This window comes from Ascaphus truei, chromosome 21 (genome assembly GCF_040206685.1).
Source record: "Ascaphus truei isolate aAscTru1 chromosome 21, aAscTru1.hap1, whole genome shotgun sequence".
NCBI lineage: Eukaryota > Metazoa > Chordata > Amphibia > Anura > Ascaphidae > Ascaphus > Ascaphus truei.
The window spans coordinates 3,330,987-3,353,047 of record NC_134503.1 but is presented as its reverse complement, the minus strand read 5'-3'; the positions used below and the strand labels follow the sequence as shown (position 1 = coordinate 3,353,047).

Here is a 22,061-nt window from a genome sequence, read left to right as displayed (position 1 = left end):
CACACACCATGCACACAGGAGACAAACGTCCTGCACACACACAGCACACAGGAGACACACGTCCTGCACACACACAGCACACAGGAGACACACGTCCTGCACACACACAGCACACAGGAGACACACGTCCTGCACACAGGAGACACACGTCCTGCACAAACACAGCACACAGGAGACACACGTCCTGCACACACACAGCACACAGGAGACACACGTCCTGCACACACACAGCACACAGGAGACACACGTCCTGCACACACCATGCACACAGGAGACACACGTCCTGCACACACCATGCACACAGGAGACACACGTCCTGCACACACCATGCACACAGGAGGCACACGTCCTGCACACACACAGGAGACACCATGCACACAGGAGAAACACGTCCTGCATATAGGAGACACACGTCCTGCACACACCATGCACACAGAAGACACATGTCCTGCACATACCATGCACACACCATGCACACAGGAGACACACGTCCTGCACACACACAGCACACAGGAGACACGTCGTGCACACACACAGCACACACCATGCACACGGGAGACACACGTCCTGCACACACACAGCACACACCATGCACACAGGAGACACACGTCCTGCACACACACAGCACACAGGAGACACGTCCTGCACACACACAGCACACACCATGCACACGGGAGACACACGTCCTGCACACACACAGCACACACCATGCACACAGGAGACACACGTCCTGCACACACACAGCACACAAGGGCCGACCTTCAGGATAATTAGTGACTGGTCTCTATTTTCCAACTCTCAGATTCATTGGCCGGCCCCACTGAACCGTCACAAGGAATGCCTCATGGCAGGGAGAGGGCGTGCGGTGAGTATAACGGCTCAGCGGGCCCACCCTCCCATCTCACCCACCCTCCCACCTTACCCCGCCCTCCCACCTTACCCCGCCCTCCCACCTTACCCCGCCCTCCCACCTTACCCCGCCCTCCCACCTTACCCCGCCCTCCCACCTTACCCCGCCCTCCCACCTTACCCCGCCCTCCCACCTTACCCCGCCCTCCCGCCTTACCCCGCCCTCCCGCCTTACCCCGCCCTCCCGCCTTACCCCGCCCTCCCGCCTTACCCCGCCCTCCCGCCTTACCCCGCCCTCCCGCCTTACCCCGCCCTCCCGCCTTACCCCGCCCTCCCGCCTTACCCCGCCCTCCCGCCTTACCCCGCCCTCCCGCCTTACCCCGCCCTCCCGCCTTACCCCGCCCTCCCGCCTTACCCCGCCCTCCCCGCCTTACCCCGCCCTCCCGCCTTACCCCGCCCTCCCGCCTTACCCCGCCCTCCCGCCTTACCCCGCCCTCCCACCTTACCCCGCCCTCCCACCTTACCCCGCCCTCCCACCTTACCCCGCCCTCCCACCTTACCCCGCCCTCCCACCTTACCCCGCCCTCCCACCTTACCCCGCCCTCCCACCTTACCCCGCCCTCCCACCTTACCCCGCCCTCCCACCTTACCCCGCCCTCCCACCTTACCCCGCCCTCCCACCTTACCCCGCCCTCCCACCTTACCCCGCCCTCCCACCTTACCCCGCCCTCCCACCTTACCCCGCCCTCCCACCTTACCCCGCCCTCCCACCTTACCCCGCCCTCCCACCTTACCCCGCCCTCCCACCTTACCCCGCCCTCCCACCTTACCCCGCCCTCCCACCTTACCCCGCCCTCCCACCTTACCCCGCCCTCCCACCTTACCCCGCCCTCCCACCTTACCCCACCCTCCCACCTTACCCCACCCTCCCACCTACCCCACCCTCCCACCTTACCCCACCCTCCCACCTTACCCCACCCTCCCACCTTACCCCACCCTCCCACCTTACCCCACCCTCCCACCTTACCCCACCCTCCCACCTTACCCCACCCTCCCACCTTACCCCACCCTCCCACCTTACCCCACCCTCCCACCTTACCCCACCCTCCCACCTTACCCCACCCTCCCACCTTACCCACCCTCCCACCTTACCCACCCTCCCACCTTACCCCACCCTCCCACCTTACCCCACCCTCCCACCTTACCCCACCCTCCCACCTTACCCCACCCTCCCACCTTACCCCACCCTCCCATCTCACCCCACCCTCCCATCTTACCCCACCCTCCCACCTTACCCCACCCTCCCACCTTACCCCACCCTCCCACCTTACCCCACCCTCCCACCTTACCCCACCCTCCCACCTTACCCCACCCTCCCACCTTACCCCACCCTCCCACCTTACCCCACCCTCCCACCTTACCCCACCCTCCCACCTTACCCCACCCTCCCACCTTACCCCACCCTCCCACCTTACCCCACCCTCCCACCTTACCCCACCCTCCCACCTTACCCCACCCTCCCACCTTACCCCACCCTCCCACCTTACCCCACCCTCCCACCTTACCCCACCCTCCCACCTTACCCCACCCTCCCATCTTACCCCACCCTCCCATCTTACCCCACCCTTCCATCTTACCCCACCCTCCCACCTTACCCCACCCTCCCACCTTACCCCACCCTTCCATCTTACCCCACCCTTCCATCTTACCCCACCCTCCCACCTTACCCCACCCTCCCACCTTACCCCTCCCTCCCACCTTACCCCGCCCTTCCATCTTACTCCGCCCTCCCATCTTACCCCGCCCTCCCATCTTACCCCGCCCTTCCATCTTACCCCGCCTTTCCATCTTACCCCGCCCTCCCATCTTACCCCGCCCTCCCATCTTACCCCGCCCTCCCATCTTACCCCGCCCTTCCATCTTACCCCGCCCTTCCATCTTACCCCGCCCTCCCACCTTACCCCGCCCTCCCACCTTACCCCGCCCTCCCATCTTACCCCGCCCTCCCATCTTACCCCGCCCTCCCATCTTACCCCGCCCTTCCATCTTACCCCGCCCTCCCATCTTACCCCGCCCTTCCATCCTACCCCTCCCTTCCATCTTACCCCGCCCTTCCATCTTACCCCACCCTTCCATCCTACCCCTCCCTTCCATCTTACCCCGCCCTTCCATCTTACCCCTCCCTTCCATCTTACCCCACCCTTCCATCTTACCCCTCCCTCCCATCTTACCCCGCCCTTCCATCTTACCCCGCCCTTCCATCTTACCCCTCCCTCCCATCTTACCCCACCTGACAAATGGAGACAAACACCGGTCTCTACGTCAGCCGCCGCGAGTCCCTGTATGCAGACGAACCCCGTGTGTCCTGCAGGCAGTATGGGGGGGCCATACTCCCCCGCGCAGGCATGCTCCGCCCCCTCACCCCCCGCCTGCGGCTGCCTAGGCCCCATCGTACAGTTTGACGAGCAGCTTTCTCCACCTGACTTGGGCAGGGGCCCCGCCCGCATGACTCGGCTCCTCCAGCCTGCCCCCTTCTGGGGACAGACCCACAGGCCGGTCCGTACTGCCGGAGCCTTCCTGCTTAGCATTTCCCCAGCCCCCCGAAGCTGGCGTGACCGTCCCGTGAAGCTGGCGTGACCGTCCCGTGAAGCTGGGACCGTGAACCTGTTGACAGAAACGTAGACATATTGGTTAGACTTAATACATTTCTGGAAATGGGTGGGTAGGAAATGGGACTTAATACATTTTTACTGCGGGGCCCAGTGTATTTAAACCCTAAGCTCCGCCTGTTTATACATACCTGGGCTACCAGGCGCCCCTTCCTTGCTGGTGAGCGCGTCTGTGAGGGAGGAGAGCCACCCGAACGCCATCTTTGTCAGGCATTTAGCCCTTATGGGAGTGACGGATTCATTGTGCGGCCTCTCTGCTGTCCCGGACTGTCTCACATGTCGTCTGGCACTCTCTCAGTAACTTCTCACTCTGTAGCTGTCCATCTCTTCGCCTGCGTCACCCCTCCGTTTGCCTCGCGCTCTATAATCCCTATAATCGGGCCTGCCTTGGGGTGAGTGTCGCCCGGGGGAAGGCAGCTTTACCCAAGATCAAAAACCATCGGCTTCACAGACTCCACAAACGTGACGTGAAGACTGTCCCTATTACCTGTGTATTGCTGTGCGAGTGTGCGTTTAAGGGCCTTATTCTATACGTGCTGCGGCACATATACACTGTCCCCCCCGCGGCCCATATTCACTAAGGTGTGCTGTGCTTTAGCACCCCCTAGCTCCCGTTCAAATGAATAGGCCCTTATTCAGCAGGCGGTGAAGCCTCTTCCCCGGGCTGGAGAAGATGTTATTCCCAATGAATTTCCCCGAGCCGGGAAACGGTTACGCGGCATGTTGAGCGTACCTGTCACTCTGTGTAACACCGCGCATCTCTCTCACCACAGGACGAGTGCAACAATTATCTGCGCCTCATTCAGCCGCTGAATAGAACTCATCTGTACGCGTGCGGGACCGGCGCTTACCTGCCGCAGTGTGCTCTTATCTACAGGGGCTGGAGGTCAGAGGTGAGCAGGGGGGCTGGAGGTCAGAGGTGAGGAGGGCTGGTCTCAGAGGGGCAGCTATGTCTCACAAACACATGTTGTCCAAAGTTCTTCCGGGTCGGTAGGTAGCTCTCCTTCTCGGGTCCCTACTCAGCATTCTTTGATGCTGTCTTCCCTTTGCTTGGGAAGATATCAGCTCCGTTCCAATGTATGGGAGACTGCGGCTTCCAAAGCATATTGAATTGTGTGTTTTAGATTGTCATCTATAGTTGGGTTGGTGGTCATCTTTCTCTCTCTCTTCTCCCCTCCTCTCTCTTTCTACCCCTCCTCCCTCTCCCCCCCCCCACCTCTCTCTCTTTCTAGCCCCCCTCTCTCTCTCTCCTCCCCTATGTCTCCCCCCACCTCTCTCCCCCATCTCTCTCTCTCTTCTCCCCTCTCTCTTTCTACCCCTCCTCCCTCTCTCCCCCCCACCTCTCTTTCTAGCCCCCCTCTCTCTCTCCTCCCCATCTCTCCCCCCACCTCTCTCTCCCCCCACCTCTCTCCCCCACCTCTCTCTCCCACCTCTCTCCCCCCCACCTCTATATCTCCTCCTCACCTCTATATCTTCCCCGCACCTCTCTCTCTCCCCCCTCTCCACCCCACCTCTATATCTTCCCCCCACCTGCCTCTCTCCTCCCCTTCTCTCTTTTCCCCTTCTCTCTCTCTCCCCCTCTCTCTCTCTCCCCCTCTCTCCTCCCCTTCTCTCTCTCTCTCCTCCCCTTCTCTCTCTCTCTCTCCTCCCCTTCTCTCTCTCTCTTTCTCTCTTCCCCCCACCTCTTTCTCTCTTCCACCCACCTCTCTTTCTCTGTCCCCCCCTCTCTCCCCCCTCTCTTTTACTCCCCCATCCACTGAGTCACACTATAGTGAGAAGTGCGGTATTGCACAGTTAACGATGCAGAAACGTCCATGAATACACCATTGTGCTATACCCTCCGACATCCCCACGGCAGAGCGCCCCTGTGGGAAGTACTTCCTCCGACATCCCCACGGCAGAGCGCCCCTGTGGGAAGTACTTCCTCCGACAGCCCCACGGCAGAGCGCCCCTGTGGGAAGTACTTCCTCCGACAGCCCCACGGCAGAGCGCCCCTGTGGGAAGTACTTCCTGCGACATCCCCACGGCAGAGCGCCCCTGTGGGAAGTACTTCCTCCCACATCCCCACGGCAGAGCGCCCCCGTGGGAAGTACTTCCTCCCACATCCCCACGGCAGAGCGCCCCTGTGGGAAGTACTTCCTCCCACATCCCCACGGCAGAGCGCCCCTGTGGGAAGTACTTCCTGCGACATCCCCACGGCAGAGCGCCCCTGTGGGAAGTACTTCCTCCCACATCCCCACGGCAGAGCGCCCCTGTGGGAAGTACTTCCTGCGACATCCCCACGGCAGAGCGCCCCTGTGGGAAGTACTTCCTCCGACATCCCCACGGCAGAGCGCCCGTGGGAAGTACTTCCTCCGACATCCCCAAGGCAGAGCGCCCCTGTGGGAAGTACTTCCTGCGACATCCCCACGGCAGAGCGCCCCTGTGGGAAGTACTTCCTCCGACATCCCCACGGCAGAGCGCCCGTGGGAAGTACTTCCTCCGACATCCCCACGGCAGAGCGCCCCTGTGGGAAGTACTTCCTGCGACATCCCCACGGCAGAGCGCCCCTGTGGGAAGTACTTCCTGCGACATCCCCACGGCAGAGCGCCCCTGTGGGAAGTACTTCCTCCCACATCCCCACGGCAGAGCGCCCCTGTGGGAAGTACTTCCTCCGACATCCCCAAGGCAGAGCGCCCGTGGGAAGTACTTCCTCCGACATCCCCACGGCAGAGCGCCCCTGTGGGAAGTACTTCCTGCGACAGCCCCACGGCAGAGCGCCCCTGTGGGAAGTACTTCCTCCGACAGCCCCACGGCAGAGCGCCCCTGTGGGAAGTACTTCCTGCGACAGCCCCACGGCAGAGCGCCCCTGTGGGAAGTACTTCCTGCGACATCCCCACGGCAGAGCGCCCCTGTGGGAAGTACTTCCTCCCACATCCCCACGGCAGAGCGCCCGTGGGAAGTACTTCCTCCGACATCCCCACGGCAGAGCGCCCCCGTGGGAAGTACTTCCTCCGACAGCCCCACGGCAGAGCGCCCCTGTGGGAAGTACTTCCTCCCACATCCCCACGGCAGAGCGCCCCTGTGGGAAGTACTTCCTCCGACAGCCCCACGGCAGAGCGCCCCTGTGGGAAGTACTTCCTCCCACATCCCCACGGCAGAGCGCCCCTGTGGGAAGTACTTCCTCCCACATCCTCACGGCAGAGCGCCCCTGTGGGAAGTACTTCCTCCCGCTCTGGGCTGGACCGGAACCAAGCTTCCACAGGGCAGGTATAGGCGAGACCCCCGACTCCCTTTCAGAAGGGCTGCAGAGGGCAGGGCAACTCCAGTCCTCATGGGCCATCAACAGGTCAGGTTTTCAGGATATATAGGGTGTTTATTTTCTCCCTGCGGGGCGTTGCTCGGGTGGGAGGAAGGCTGCGGATTATTACCACTTTCACCGTTACAAAGGGACGCGGACGTATTTTCTGGTGTCTCATTACACTGCCGCGACGGAGGAAGACGCGCGCGCGCGCGTCCGGACCTTCAGGAAGCCCCCCGTCACAGGGGGCTTCAGAGCTTGGTATCTGGGCCGTGCTGTAGAACGAGAAGGTGAGCGGGCCGTATTAGCACAGGGACCGCGGCGTCAGGAGGAATTAACATGGCTCCCTCCTCAGAGCATAGGCATGCTGTGAAAGGTCTCCCCTAATCTAATATGGGATCATTCACATATATGTCAATTGAGATCACAAGTGACCCCCGGCACAGCACAAGAATAGCACGTAAGGGTAATCTATTAAGTCCGAAAAACACACACAGGCCCGACAACTGATGATCTGATTTCCTGTACTGCACATCACTCCTTCTCTGAAGGAGAGAGGAGAGAGAAGAGGAGAGAGACGAGGAGGAGAGGAGACAGACAGACCATGGTTCCTCTTGTTTCATGTGCCTGATCCTGGCCGTGATCCCAAACATGAGCGAGGAAAAGTTCAAATGTATGAGCCAAACCCCGGACAGCTCGTGCTAAACCCAGACATTGGGTCTGCGTTGTGTGCGATCAGCTCAACGCTCGACAATCCCCAGGAAATTCATTGTGCTGTTTGTGCCGCCAGGAATCCTCAGTGAAATGTAAATGCGAGAGGTGTAAATGGTACGAGGCTGGGAAAGACGATCAGAAAACCCCCGAACCTACCGTAAGAAACAAATAAAAAACCCAGAATCCATTGTTATATGCGAGCAAACGGATCTTGGGATCGGTCAGACACATGGCTTGCAGACCCGGCGGACTCGCCCTCTCCGTGGGAAGGACCCGTATCAGGAGGCTGCTGCTGCTTCTTCTCCTGGAGATATTGATTATTTAAGGCTATTCGATCATCAATGGAGATTTGAAGATCGTAGAGAGATTCCTTAAAATAAACGCATTTGGATGCTTTGTCATTCTAGCCATTGACCAGTCCGAAACATCGCACCGAGACTGGAATTGCTCAGGTGTTGGAAGATATACTTGAATAGAAGCAGCAAGTTTAGAAAAGCAGGGAAAATAATACATTTTGTTTTAATCTTATCTTCTGTGACAAGATGGATAAGAATATCCATAACTGAAGCATATCAAGGTGTATCTTCCCCCAAAGGGGTTTAAGCACATTCAGATGGCGAGATACCAGCTTTGGCAGCAGAGATATACAATGCTTGGTGCCGACACAGGCATCAATTCATGACCGGGTTCCTCCAAAAATGGAGCCCCGCTAAGAAATGAACAAGCAGTCAGGGAAAGAATCCCACGAGTGCAGACTTCCTTTTATCCCCGACTTTCTTTCCCCGATTGCTTGTCCATTCGACGTGGACATCAGTCACCACATCCATCCAACGGTATAGGTGGGATATAAGAGCATCGGCTAAGGCGTCTCTCGGGAGGAATCCCTGCGCCATATTCCCCCCCCCCGTTAGTGGAAGTGCCGTGGTAGATAACCCACCAGTGTGCGCTGCCGTGGGGACGCAGGAGGACTTCTAGTCCAGCCAGGGCGGTGCCCAGGACTCCTCCCGCGATACCTGCAGGGAGGTGGCGTCTCCTGCACCTGCCCGGGGCAGCCCACAGGTAAGGAGGCCACGTGCCACAGGTGTGCACCGCCATGACAGAACTAGAAGAAGAAATGGTGGGAAGTTTCCGCGTTGCCGCTATATTTACTAAAGGTTTAACGCTGAAATAACTCTCCTTTTATCCCAGCGATACGTGTGCGCCTAAATGTGACGCCAGGGGTGCGCGCCGCCTAATTACATGTGCAAGTGTTAACCCATGACTAGCTGGGCTACTAAAGTCCTAACATTTGCACATTTGGGGGGTTTCTTTGTAGGGTGTTGGATGTGTGTTAACCCCTTTGGTTCCTGAAGTCACTGAAGGGGTTTGTAATGCAATAGTAGCCTCAGGCGTCAATGAGGGTTAGACCTTTTCTGCCATAGTTTTAAAATTATTATTATTATTTTTTATGTAAATAAAGGCCAATTACATAATCCTATAGTACAAATTTGGGATTTCACCAACCCCTCCCCCCCCCTACGCGCACGGGCACCCCTAGATACACCTCACACACACACCCTACAAACAGACCCCCTACACACACACGCACCCCCTACATACACCACACACATACACCCTGCACACCTACCCCCCCCACACATACACACACCCTACACACACACCCTCTATATACACATACACTCTATATATACACATGCACTCTATATATACACATGCACCATACAAACACACTATATATACACACTTTATATACACATGCACCATACAAACACACTATATATACACACTTTATATACACATGCACCATACAAACACACTATATATACACACACAGATTGCATATCACATCCTACTCAGGAATACGTCATTCTTAGTGAATTTGGTGGAATTCTGATCCGATATCATTGCGATCCCAATTTCATATAAACAGGCGCTTAATGCAGCATTTATCTGCCTCAGTAAATCCGTCTCTTGGCTTCATAACTCTTTATGTCTCTCTACCGATCATGTCTTTTGCCACCTCTCTTCTAATTCTCTTCTCGCTCTCTGTCTCATCCTGTGAGTGTCTCTTCTCTCGCTCTCTGTCTCATCCTGTGAGTGTCTCTTCTCTCTCCCTCTGTCTCATCCTGTGAGGGTCTCTTCTCCCTCCCTCTGTCTCATCCTGTGAGTGTCTCTTCTCTCGCTCTCTGTCTCATCCTGTGAGGGTCTCTTCTCTCACTCTGTCTCATCCTGTGAGGGTCTCTTCTCCCTCCCTCTGTCTCATCCTGTGAGGGTCTCTTCTCTCTCCCTCTGTCTCATCCTGTGAGGGTCTCTTCTCCCTCCCTCTGTCTCATCCTGTGAGGGTCTCTTCTCTCATCCTGTGAGGGTCTCTTCTCTCATCCTGTGAGGGTCTCTTCTCTCTCACTCTGTCTCATCCTGTGAGGGTCTCTTCTCTCTCCCTCTGTCTCATCCTGTGAGTGTCTCTTCTCTCGCTCTGTCTCATCCTGTGAGGGTCTCTTCTCTCTCCCTCTGTCTCATCCTGTGAGGGTCTCTTCTCTCTCCCTCTGTCTCATCCTGTGAGGGTCTTTTCTCTCTCCCTCTATCTCATCCTGTGAGGGTCTCTTCTCTCTCCCTCTGTCTCATCCTGTGAGAGTCTCTTCCCTCTCACTCTGTCTCATCCTGTGAGTGTCTCTTCTCTCGCTCTCTGTCTCATCCTGTGAGGGTCTCTTTTCTCTCCCTCTGTCTCATCCTGTGAGGGTCTCTTCTCTCTCCCTCTGTCTCATCCTGTGAGGGTCTCTTCTCTCTCCCTCTGTCTCATCCTGTGAGGGTCTCTTCTCTCTCCCTCTGTCTCATCCTGTGAGTGTCTCTTCTCTCTCCCTCTGTCTCATCCTGTGAGGGTCTCTTCTCTCTCCCTCTGTCTCATCCTGTGAGGGTCTTTTCTCTCTCCCTCTGTCTCATCCTGTGAGGGTCTCTTCTCTCTCCCTCTGTCTCATCCTCTGAGGGTCTCTTCTCTCTCCCTCTGTCTCATCCTGTGAGGGTCTCTTCTCTCTCCCTCTGTCTCATCCTGTGAGGGTCTCTTCTCTCTCCCTCTGTCTCATCCTGTGAGGGTCTCTTCTCTCTCCCTCTGTCTCATCCTGTGAGGGTCCCTTCTCTCTCCCTCTGTCTCATCCTGTGAGGGTCTCTTCTCTCTCCCTCTGTCTCATCCTGTGAGGGTCTTTTCTCTCTCCCTCTGTCTCATCCTGTGAGGGTCTCTTCTCTCTCCCTCTGTCTCATCCTGTGAGGGTCTCTTTCCTCTCCCTCTGTCTCATCCTGTGAGTGTCTCTTCTCTCGCTCTCTGTCTCATCCTGTGAGGGTCTCTTCTCTCTCCCTCTGTCTCATCCTGTGAGGGTCTCTTCTCTCTCCCTCTGTCTCATCCTGTGAGGGTCTCTTCCCTCTCCCTCTGTCTCATCCTGTGAGTGTCTCTTCTCTCGCTCTCTGTCTCATCCTGTGAGGGTCTCTTCTCTCTCCCTCTGTCTCATCCTGTGAGGGTCTCTTCTCTCTCCCTCTGTCTCATCCTGTGAGGGTCTCTTCTCTCTCCCTCTGTCTCATCCTGTGAGGGTCTCTTCTCTCTCCCTCTGTCTCATCCTGTGAGTGTCTCTTCTCTCTCCCTCTGTCTCATCCGGTGAGGGTCTCTTCTCTCTCCCTCTGTCTCATCCTGTGAGGGTCTCTTCTCTCTCCCTCTGTCTCATCCTGTGAGGGTCTCTTCTCTCTCCCTCTGTCTCATCCTGTGAGGGTCTCTTCTCTCTCCCTCTGTCTCATCCTGTGAGGGTCTCTTCTCTCTCCCTCTGTCTCATCCTGTGAGGGTCTCTTCTCTCTCCCTCTGTCTCATCCTGTGAGGGTCTCTTCTCTCTCCCTCTGTCTCATCCTGTGAGGGTCTCTTCTCTCTCCCTCTGTCTCATCCTGTGAGTGTCTCTTCTCTCTCCCTCTGTCTCATCCTGTGAGTGTCTCTTCTCTCTCCCTCTGTCTCATCCGGTGAGGGTCTCTTCTCTCTCCCTCTGTCTCATCCTGTGAGGGTCTCTTCTCTCTGCCTCTGTCTCATCCTGTGAGGGTCTCTTCTCTCTCCCTCTGTCTCATCCTGTGAGGGTCTCTTCTCTCTCCCTCTGTCTCATCCTGTGAGGGTCCCTTCTCTCTCCCTCTGTCTCATCCTGTGAGGGTCCCTTCTCTCTCCCTCTGTCTCACCCTTTGAGGGTCTCTTCTCTTTCCCTCTGTCTCATCCTGTAAGTGTCTCTTCTCCCTCCCTGTCTCATCCTGAGGGTCTCTTCTCTCTCCCTGTCTCATCCTGTGAGTGTCTCTTCTCCCTCCCTATGTCTCATCCTGTGAGTGTCTCTTCTCCCTCCCTATGTCTCATCCTGTGAGTGTCTCTTCCCTCTCCCTCTGTCTCATCCTGTGAGGGTCTCTTCCCTCTCCCTCTGTCTCATCCTGTGAGGGTCTCTTCTCTCTCCCTGTCTCATCCTGTGAGGGTCTCTTCTCTCTCCCTCTGTCTCATCCTGTGAGGGTCTCTTCTCTCTCCCTCTGTCTCATCCTGTGAGGGTCACTTCTCTCTCCCTCTGTCTCATCCTGTGAGGGTCTCTTCTCTCTCCCTCTGTCTCATCCTGTGAGGGTCTCTTCTCTCTCCCTCTGTCTCATCCTGTGAGGGTCTCTTCTCTCTCCCTCTGTCTCATCCTGTGAGGGTCTCTTGTCTCTCCCTCTGTCTCATCCTGTGAGGGTCTCTTGTCTCTCGCTCTGTCTCATCCTGTGAGGGTCTCTTCTCTCTCCCTCTGTCCCAGGACTACGTGTTTCGGATTGTCTCGGGCTCCCTGGAGTCGGGGAAGGGGAAGTGTCCATATGATCCCAAGCAGGAGAACATGGCGACCGTAATTGGTGAGTGAGCAGGTCCTCGGAGTATCACCGTGTGGTTCTGTGGGTTGCGTTTCATCTCACACATTTGAGTACCGTTTGTGCGCGTCATGTATAACGTTACGTTGTGTCACACAGACGGGGTGATGTATAACGTTACGTTGTGTCACACAGACGGGGTGATGTATAACGTTACGTTGTGTCACACAGACGGGGTGATGTATAACGTTGCGTTGTGTCACACAGACGGGGTGATGTATAACGTTACGTTGTGTCACACAGACGGGGTGATGTATAACGTTGCGTTGTGTCACACAGACGGGGTGATGTATAACGTTGCGTTGTGTCACACAGACGGGGTGATGTATAACGTTACGTTGTGTCACACAGACGGGGTGATGTATAACGTTGCGTTGTGTCACACAGACGGGGTGATGTATAACGTTGCGTTGTGTCACACAGACGGGGTGATGTATAACGTTGCGTTGTGTCACACAGACGGGGTGATGTATAACGTTGCGTTGTGTCACACAGACGGGGTGATGTATAACGTTGCGTTGTGTCACACAGACGGGGTGATGTATAACGTTGCGTTGTGTCACACAGACGGGGTGATGTATAACGTTGCGTTGTGTCACACAGACGGGGTGATGTATAACGTTGCGTTGTGTCACACAGACGGGGTGATGTATAACGTTGCGTTGTGTCACACAGACGGGGTGATGTATAACGTTGCGTTGTGTCACACAGACGGGGTGATGTATAACGTTACGTTGTGTCACACAGACGGGGTGATGTATAACGTTACGTTGTGTCACACAGACGGGGTGATGTATAACGTTGCGTTGTGTCACACAGACGGGGTGATGTATAACGTTACGTTGTGTCACACAGACGGGGTGATGTATAACGTTGCGTTGTGTCACACAGACGGGGTGATGTATAACGTTACGTTGTGTCACACAGACGGGGTGATGAATAACGTTACGTTGTGTCACACAGACGGGCTGATGTATAACGTTGCGTTGTGTCACACAGACGGGGTGATGTATAACGTTACGTTGTGTCACACAGACGGGGTGATGTATAACGTTGCGTTGTGTCACACAGACGGGGTGATGTATAACGTTACGTTGTGTCACACAGACGGGGTGATGTATAACGTTGCGTTGTGTCACACAGACGGGGTGATGTATAACGTTGCGTTGTGTCACACAGACGGGGTGATGTATAACGTTGCGTTGTGTCACACAGACGGGGTGATGTATAACGTTGCGTTGTGTCACACAGACGGGGTGATGTATAACGTTGCGTTGTGTCACACAGACGGGGTGATGTATAACGTTGCGTTGTGTCACACAGACGGGGTGATGTATAACGTTGCGTTGTGTCACACAGACGGGGTGATGTATAACGTTGCGTTGTGTCACACAGACGGGGTGATGTATAACGTTGCGTTGTGTCACACAGACGGGGTGATGTATAACGTTGCGTTGTGTCACACAGACGGGGTGATGTATAACGTTGCGTTGTGTCACACAGACGGGGTGATGTATAACGTTGCGTTGTGTCACACAGACGGGGTGATGTATAACGTTGCGTTGTGTCACACAGACGGGGTGATGTATAACGTTGCGTTGTGTCACACAGACGGGGTGATGTATAACGTTGCGTTGTGTCACACAGACGGGGTGATATATAACGTTGCGTTGTGTCACACAGACGGGGTGATGTATAACGTTGCGTTGTGTCACACAGACGGGGTGATGTATAACGTTGCGTTGTGTCACACAGACGGGGTGATGTATAACGTTACGTTGTGTCACACAGACGGGGTGATGTATAACGTTGCGTTGTGTCACACAGACGGGGTGATGTATAACGTTGCTTTGTGTCACACAGACGGGGTGATGTATAACGTTGCGTTGTGTCACACAGATGGGGTGATGTATAACGTTGCGTTGTGTCACACAGACGGGGTGATGTATAACGTTGCGTTGTGTCACACAGACGGGGTGATGTATAACGTTACGTTGTGTCACACAGACGGGGTGATGTATAACGTTGCGTTGTGTCACACAGACGGGGTGATGTATAACGTTATGTTGTGTCACACAGACGGGGTGATGTATAACGTTGCGTTGTGTCACACAGACGGGGTGATGTATAACGTTGCGTTGTGTCACACAGACGGGGTGATGTATAACGTTACGTTGTGTCACACAGACGGGGTGATGTATAACGTTGCGTTGTGTCACACAGACGGGGTGATGTATAACGTTATGTTGTGTCACACAGACGGGGTGCTGTATGCAGGGGTGCAGGTGGATTACATGGGGACAGACTCTGCCATTTTCCGCACGATGGGGCACACACCTCCGATCCGCACGGAGCAGTACGACTCTCGCTGGCTGAACGGTAAAACACACGGCACTTCAATGCCCGTCTCATTGTCCATCCAGCGCTCTTATTCTCTTCAACTGTCTCTCATTCTCACTCATTCCTATCCCTGCAGTCTCTTCTACATCTATCTTATGTCCCACTCTCAGCCATCTCAGTTCCTGGGTCAGTCTCACATACCGTTCATGTGCAGTCTGTGCGCTTCTCCTGCGCCACACCCTCATCTCGCCCTTTGTATGAACACCCCCTCTCTCTCCCTCCCTCAGACCCGGTGTTCGTGGGGTCTCTGGCGGTCTCAGAGAGCAGCTTCAGAGAGGACGACAAGCTGTACATCTTATTCCGGGAGAGAAGTCTGGAGGGCGAGAACGGCCCTGCCGTGCTGTCACGTATCGCCCGCGTCTGCTTGGTGAGAACCGACCTGTATACAGATGGGACGCGCTGTATACAGATGGGACGCGCTGTATACAGATGTATTTTATTTATAAAATGTGTTACCAGGAAGTAATACACTGAGAGTTACCGCTCGTTCTCACGCATGTCCTGGGCACAGAGTTAGGATGACAAATAATTCATGGTTACAAATACATGGTTAAATTAAGTGAGCAGGGTTATACATTATATACAAGACATTGTATGCACAGTTACAGATAATATATATTATAGGTGAATGTAACAGTTACAGATAATATATATTATAGGCGTATGTAACAGTTACAGATAATATATATTATAGGCGTATGTAACAGTTACAGATAATATATATTATAGGCGTATGTAACAGTTACAGATAATATATATTATAGGCGTATGTAACAGTTACAGATAATATATATTATAGGCGTATGTAACAGTTACAGATAATATATATTATAGGCGAATGTAACAGTTACAGATAATATATATTATAGGCGTATGTAACAGTTACAGATAATATATATTATAGGCGTATGTAACAGTTACAGATAATATATATTATAGGCGTATGTAACAGTTACAGATAATATATATTATAGGCGTATGTAACAGTTACAGATAATATATATTATAGGCGTATGTAACAGTTACAGATAATATATATTATAGGCGTATGTAACAGTTACAGATAATATATATTATAGGCGTATGTAACAGTTACAGATAATATATATTATAGGCGAATGTAACAGTTACAGATAATATATATTATAGGCGTATGTAACAGTTACAGATAATATATATTATAGGCGAATGTAACAGTTACAGATAATATATATTATAGGCGAATGTAACAGTTACAGATAATATATATTATAGGCGTATGTAACAGTTACAGATAATATATATTATAGGCGTATGTAACAGTTACAGATAATATATATTATAGGCGAATGTAACAGTTACAGATAATATATATTATAGGCGTATGTAACAGTTACAGATAATATATATTATAGGCGTATGTAACAGTTACAGATAATATATATTATAGGCGTATGTAACAGTTACAGATAATATATATTATAGGCGTATGTAACAGTTACAGATAATATATATTATAGGCGTATGTAACAGTTACAGACCAGATTAAAATGTGAGACAGCTTTAGTTTTGAAAGAACTTAGACTGGTGGCGGCTGTGAGAGTCTCCGGTAGGTTGTTCCAGTTTTGGGGTGCACGGTAAGAGGAGGAGCGGCCGGATAGTTTGCTGAACCTTGGGACCATGAACAGTCTTCTGGAGTCAGATCTCAGATGATAAGTGCTGCATATGGTGGGGGTGAGGAGCTTGGGATGAGCTGTATACAAATGGGACGAGCCGCATAACAGGAGCAGATCTTCATATGGTTTAATCTGTGGATATTATTAATTATGCTGTGACGCTAATTCCCCTCGCTGGAGAGGGTTTTACTCCTTTTCACTTGAACGGAGCTGATCTCTTCTCCAGCGCTGGGAAGGGACTTCGCGGCACATTTAATTAAGGCCTGTGACTGAATCTCACACAAACAACTTTCCCTATAAATTACATTGAGATGAAAAGCCTGCTGTTTCCCTAACGTCTTCTGTTCTGCATTGTATTCCCATGTTGCAGAACTGTGGGCTTACAGCCTGATGTTTAGGGGGTGCTTATAGGAGGAGTGTAGGGGAGGAGAGAGTTAGCACAATATGAGAGGTATCCTAGTTTGCCCCTATAACTAGAGCAATTCAAGGGGCTGTTATAACATCTGTTCCATCTGCACAACGCAAGATTAACGAGATTCATGCATCTGCGGCAAATTAACGGAAATCCAAATTTTGGGGGGTGGGGAAATCTCATCGTCTCGATACCTGATGCCCCGATACCTGATGCCCCGATACCTGATGCCCCTGCCGTGGGGTGGAATGAGTTATTTGTTTGGGTTGGCACAGGATGTGAATCTCACATTTGCTGTTTGCAATGTTGCAGAACGACGAGGGGGGCATGCGGTCCCTGGTGGGGAAGTGGACCTCCTTTCTCAAGGCTCGGCTTGTCTGCTCTGTGATTGGCCAGGACGGGGTGGAGACCTTGTTTGACCAGCTGCGTGAGTATGCCTGACCAAGGCAGAGAAGGTTCTTTATGGGTCAAAGGGCAGTTTCTCATGTGACACAGATATTGGGGTCCAGATCCCAGAGTTCTTGGCTTTTTCCTGCTCTAACCCTTTCTCTGCTATTGGGGCCAGCTACATATTGCTCCACAACGGTTTATTCGGTTACTCAGGAGCCTGTTATGGGATCCTTCCATCTTTTCGTCTACAGCTCTGTCGTAAGGGGTTGGAGAGTTCCCATTGCCAAGCTTGTCTTCCACTTTCCTCTGGCAGTGAAGAAGTTAATAACGAATCCTTAGTTTGCACTGACAGTATATTATATTATATATGCAGTATCTACATACATCCTTTCCTCGAAGATCTTACAATCCAGTGTCTCTGCATGAAGCACAAGGTCAAAGGGACATTGTCAAGGTCACAGCCAGTGGTATTCCCACTGGCAGCTCGAAAACACAATTGTTTTTATGGCTGGGACACTCGTTGATCTCAGTTTGCGTTGTATGTTTGTATTTACCCCTATTATATGCTGACTGTAACTGTATGTGTCCTCACAGGTGATGTGTGTAGTTACCCCTATTATATACTGACTGTAACTGTGTGTGTGTCTGGACAGGTGATGTTTTCATTCAGCAGACTCAGGACAAACAGAACCCACTGATTTATGGGGTGTTCACTACATTGGGGTAAGATTACAACCTGCAGTCTCTTTGTGTGATGTCTCTATCTGTGTCTCTTTGTGTGATGTCTCTATCTGTGTCTCTGTGTGTGATGTCTCTCTATCTGTGTCTCTGTGTGTGATGTCTCTCTATCTGTGTCTCTGTGTGTGATGTCTCTCTATCAGTGTCTCTGTGTGTGACGTCTCTCTCTGTGTCTCTGTGTGTGATGTCTCTATCTGTGTCTCTGTGTGTGATGTCTCTCTATCTGTGTCTCTGTGTGTGACGTCTCTCTCTGTGATGTCTCTATCTGTGTCTCTGTGTGTGATGTCTCTGTGTCTCTGTGTGTGACTTCTCTATCTGTGTCTCTGTGTGTGACGTCTCTCTCTGTGTCTCTGTGTGTGATGTCTCTCTATCTGTGTCTCTGTGTGTGATGTCTATCTGTGTCTCTGTGTGTGATGTCTCTCTATCTGTGTCTCTGTGTGTGATGTCTCTTTGTGTCTCTGTGTGTGATGTCTCTCTATCTGTGTCTCTGTGTGTGATGTCTCTCTGTGTCTCTGTGTGTGATGTCTCTATCTGTGTCTCTGTGTGTGATGTCTCTCTGTGTCTCTGTGTGTGACGTCTCTCTATCTGTTTCTCTGAATACAGTGTATGAAGTCTCTATACATTTCTGATGTCCCGTTTCATTGTGCACTCGTGTATATTCCCTTGTATATTGCTGTGTGCTTCCTACCTCCAATGTGTCCATGTCTGACTCGCTCTGTGTCCCTGCCGTCTCCATATGTCTCTGTGATCTTTATATGTCAGTGTCCCGGCTTCCGTTATATCCCTGTGACTAACACATCGGCAAGGCTTCTGTCGGACGTGTCGCTGCTTGGTTTTGTGTCCTTGATGTCAGTCTGGGTAGCTGTGGTGTTTCTGTACCCCTAATGTCCCTGTGACATATCAGTCTGTACCCCTAATGTCCCTGTGACTGATATCAATCTGTACCCTTAATGTCCCTGTCTGATAGTAGTCGGTACCCCCAATGTCCCTGTCTGATAGTAGTCGGTACTCCCAATGTCCCTGTCTGATATGAGTCTGTACCCCCAATGTCCCTGTCTGATATCAGTCTGTACCCCCAATGTCCCTGTCTGATATCAGTCTGTACCCCTAATGTCCCTGTCTGATATCAGTCTGTACCCCCAATGTCCCTGTCTGATATCAGTCTGTACCCCCAATGTCCCTGTCTGATATCAGTCTGTACCCCCAATGTCCCTGTCTGATAGTAGTCTGTACCCCAATGTCCCCGATCTTGCTGTCCCTAATGTCCCTGTCTTTGTGTCTGTCTCTCAGTTCAGTGTTCCGGGGTTCTGCCGTCTGTGTATACTCTCTTGCTGATGTCCGTGCTGTGTTTAACGGCCCATTCGCTCACAAGGAGGGACATGGGTACCAGATGACAGCGTATACGGGGAAAACACCCTACCCCCGCCCCGGAGCGGTGAGACTCGCAAAGACGTACCGTGAGAGACAGAGAGAGGGAGTGACAGAGATGGGAAGACAGAGGGACTGTTATATATGTAGTGAGAGAGGGGACATGGGACATTAAAAGTGTGAGACGCTGCAGTGATCTCAGAAATATTCCCTCACTTTCCTCCTTCTCTTTGCTTTCCTACCCTGCATCCCTTCCGCACTCCCCCTTCTCTCTCTTTCTACCTGTCTCTCACACCGTGACACTCTGCCCGCTCTACACACTCTTCTCCCAACACTCTCCCTCTTGACCCTTTCTTTCTTACTTACGCTCTCTTCGATTCTCCCCTCATGCAATGTCTGTAGGATTCTCCTTTGCGCGCACTCTCCCCTTCTCGCGCGCACTCCAGCCCTTCTCGCGCGCACTCTCCCCTTCTCGCGCGCACTCCCCCCTGACATACTCTCTCTCTCCGCTCGTCTCTCAGTGTGCAGGTGGCTTCTCCGTGGCTGGGATTCGCTCCAGCAGACACTTTGGGGAGGATGTCCTGCGGTTTGTGCGCACGCACCCACTAATGAACAGCGCTGTGTATCCCGTCAACCGCCGACCTCTCCTCCTGCTCTCAGACGCCTCATACACCTACACCAGCATCGCTGTGGATACGGTGCCAGCCGCTGACGGGGAGTACACCGTCCTATTCCTGGGTACAGGTACGAGCGTACAGCAATCTCTCACATATACATACAGCCGACACAAGGCTCTTATAGAAAAATGCAGGCGTCGCACTCTGAGGACTGAGATTAGGCAAAAAAAAACCTAAGGTCTCTAATGCATGCAAGGTTTCAGGTGTCTGGGTTTCATGGGTTTGGGGCTATGACACACACACACACACACACACACACACACACATTATTATTATTATTATAGACACACACACAGACCCACTTTTTATTAGACACACACACACACTTACTTTTATTATTATTATTATTATTATAGACAGACACACACATTATTATTATAGATACACACACACACACACACTATTATTATTATAGACACACACACAGACCCACTTTTTATTAGACACACACTTACTTTTATTATTATTATAGACACACACACTATTATTATTATTATAGACACACTCTTACTTTTATTATTATTATTATAGACACACACGCTCTCTCCTATTCAGGAGTGTCCGGTTTGCATGTACAAAATCCAAACTTCACATCTGAAAGTTTTAAAAATCACCCAAATTTAGAAAAACAAATGACTGCTCGTTTTGATTTTTTTGACAATTGCAAAAGAAAACCCAATTCAGCCCCAGCCAAATCTGAACACGATGTTTTGTTTTAGAACCAAATTCAAACCAGCAGTAAAGTTCCCGCCCTCGTGTGACAGTGAGAATACACCCCTCTCTCCCCTCCCTCCTCTCTCCCCCTCCCTCCTCTCTCCTTTCTCCCCTCCCCCCATCCCTCCTCTCTCCCCTCCCCCCCATCCCTCCTCTCTCCCCTCCCCCCCTCCCTCCTCTCTCCCCTCCCCCCCTCCCTCCTCTCTCCCCTCCCCCCTCTCTCCCCTCCCCCCCCCCTCCTCTCTCCCTCTTGTCTCTCCCCCTCTCACCTCCTCCCCTCTCACGTCTCTCCCCTCCCCCCTCTCTCGGCTCTTCCCCCCCCCCTCTGCCCCTCTCTCGTCTCTTCCCCCCCCCTCTGCCCCTCTCTCGTCTCTTCCCCCCCCCCTCTGCCCCTCTCTCGTCTCTCCCCTTCCACCCTCCACCTCTCACAGATCGTGGTACAGTCCAAAAGGTGATGATTTTGCCGAGGGGCCCCGAAGAGACAGAAGGCCTCATATTGGAGGAGGTGGAAGTGTTCAGAGTAAGTGGGGAACCAGACACATATATAAAGAGTTATACACATACCACCTACTGTATATAGTGCGTGTGCATGCCATGTATAAGAAAAAAGGGGGCCCCTTTTGTTTTTCATCATCTTATTTATTTCTTGCTCAATCCCCATGAAAATGTGCACAATTGTGGGTCTGTTATGTAGGTAACACTATATAAGAAGCACAATGTAGACAATCAACTGATGTTAACTAAATGGATGTCACTGTACAGCTCAACCCCCTTATAACACTGTGCTTGGGGTCCAAAGAATCATATCGCACTACAAGCGGATCGCGTTAGAAATAATGTACAATTGTATGCATTGTACAATAAAGTATATAAGACACCAATAATCGTGTTGTAAAGTATTCATAAATACAAAAATTGGGAGCTACGCTGGCATCGCGTTATAGCGGATCCGCGTTGTAACGGGTCGCGCTATAACGGGGTTGAGCTGTATTATGTGAACAAGTCCCAGATACGCTGCTGGAGGTTCGTGTTCATTATACGGGAAATAGGAGTTTTTCCTTCGTAGCGAGTAAATGTGTTAAACTGTTATACCCCCAATCTGAAACGCTAAGATTAATATAATTTTGTTTAAAAATCCCCCCCCCCCCCCTCGAAGCTCGCCCGAAGACGAGAACGCCGCGGTCTGCATAATCGATAACGCGCTGATACAGCTGCTCTGAGTCCTGAATTATACAAATACGTTTTTTCATTCTCCGAGCGACCGCCCTTTATCAGAATGCCTTTTATGGAAGCGTTTTGGAC

At 52.4% G+C, this 22,061-nt stretch overlaps 2 protein-coding genes across 5 annotated transcripts in view; both read left to right on the top strand.

The window, feature by feature from the left end:
* Positions 1-22,061, top strand: part of RIBC1 (RIB43A domain with coiled-coils 1) — a 538,781-nt gene that overhangs the window by 339,477 nt on the left and 177,243 nt on the right. The window lies entirely within an intron of this gene.
* LOC142471955 (semaphorin-3F-like) overlaps positions 1-22,061 on the top strand; it is a 43,782-nt gene that overhangs the window by 17,481 nt on the left and 4,240 nt on the right. For all 4 annotated transcript variants that reach the window (XM_075578487.1, XM_075578488.1, XM_075578485.1 and 1 more), the window contains 10 exons: positions 803-865; positions 4,292-4,411; positions 12,297-12,390; positions 14,665-14,784; positions 15,033-15,172; positions 17,185-17,299; positions 17,916-17,985; positions 19,291-19,435; positions 19,890-20,112; positions 21,191-21,279. In XM_075578487.1, coding sequence (XP_075434602.1) covers positions 803-865; positions 4,292-4,411; positions 12,297-12,390; positions 14,665-14,784; positions 15,033-15,172; positions 17,185-17,299; positions 17,916-17,985; positions 19,291-19,435; positions 19,890-20,112; positions 21,191-21,279 — 1,179 coding nt within the window. The remainder of the gene's footprint in view (positions 1-802; positions 866-4,291; positions 4,412-12,296; positions 12,391-14,664; positions 14,785-15,032; positions 15,173-17,184; positions 17,300-17,915; positions 17,986-19,290; positions 19,436-19,889; positions 20,113-21,190; positions 21,280-22,061) is intronic.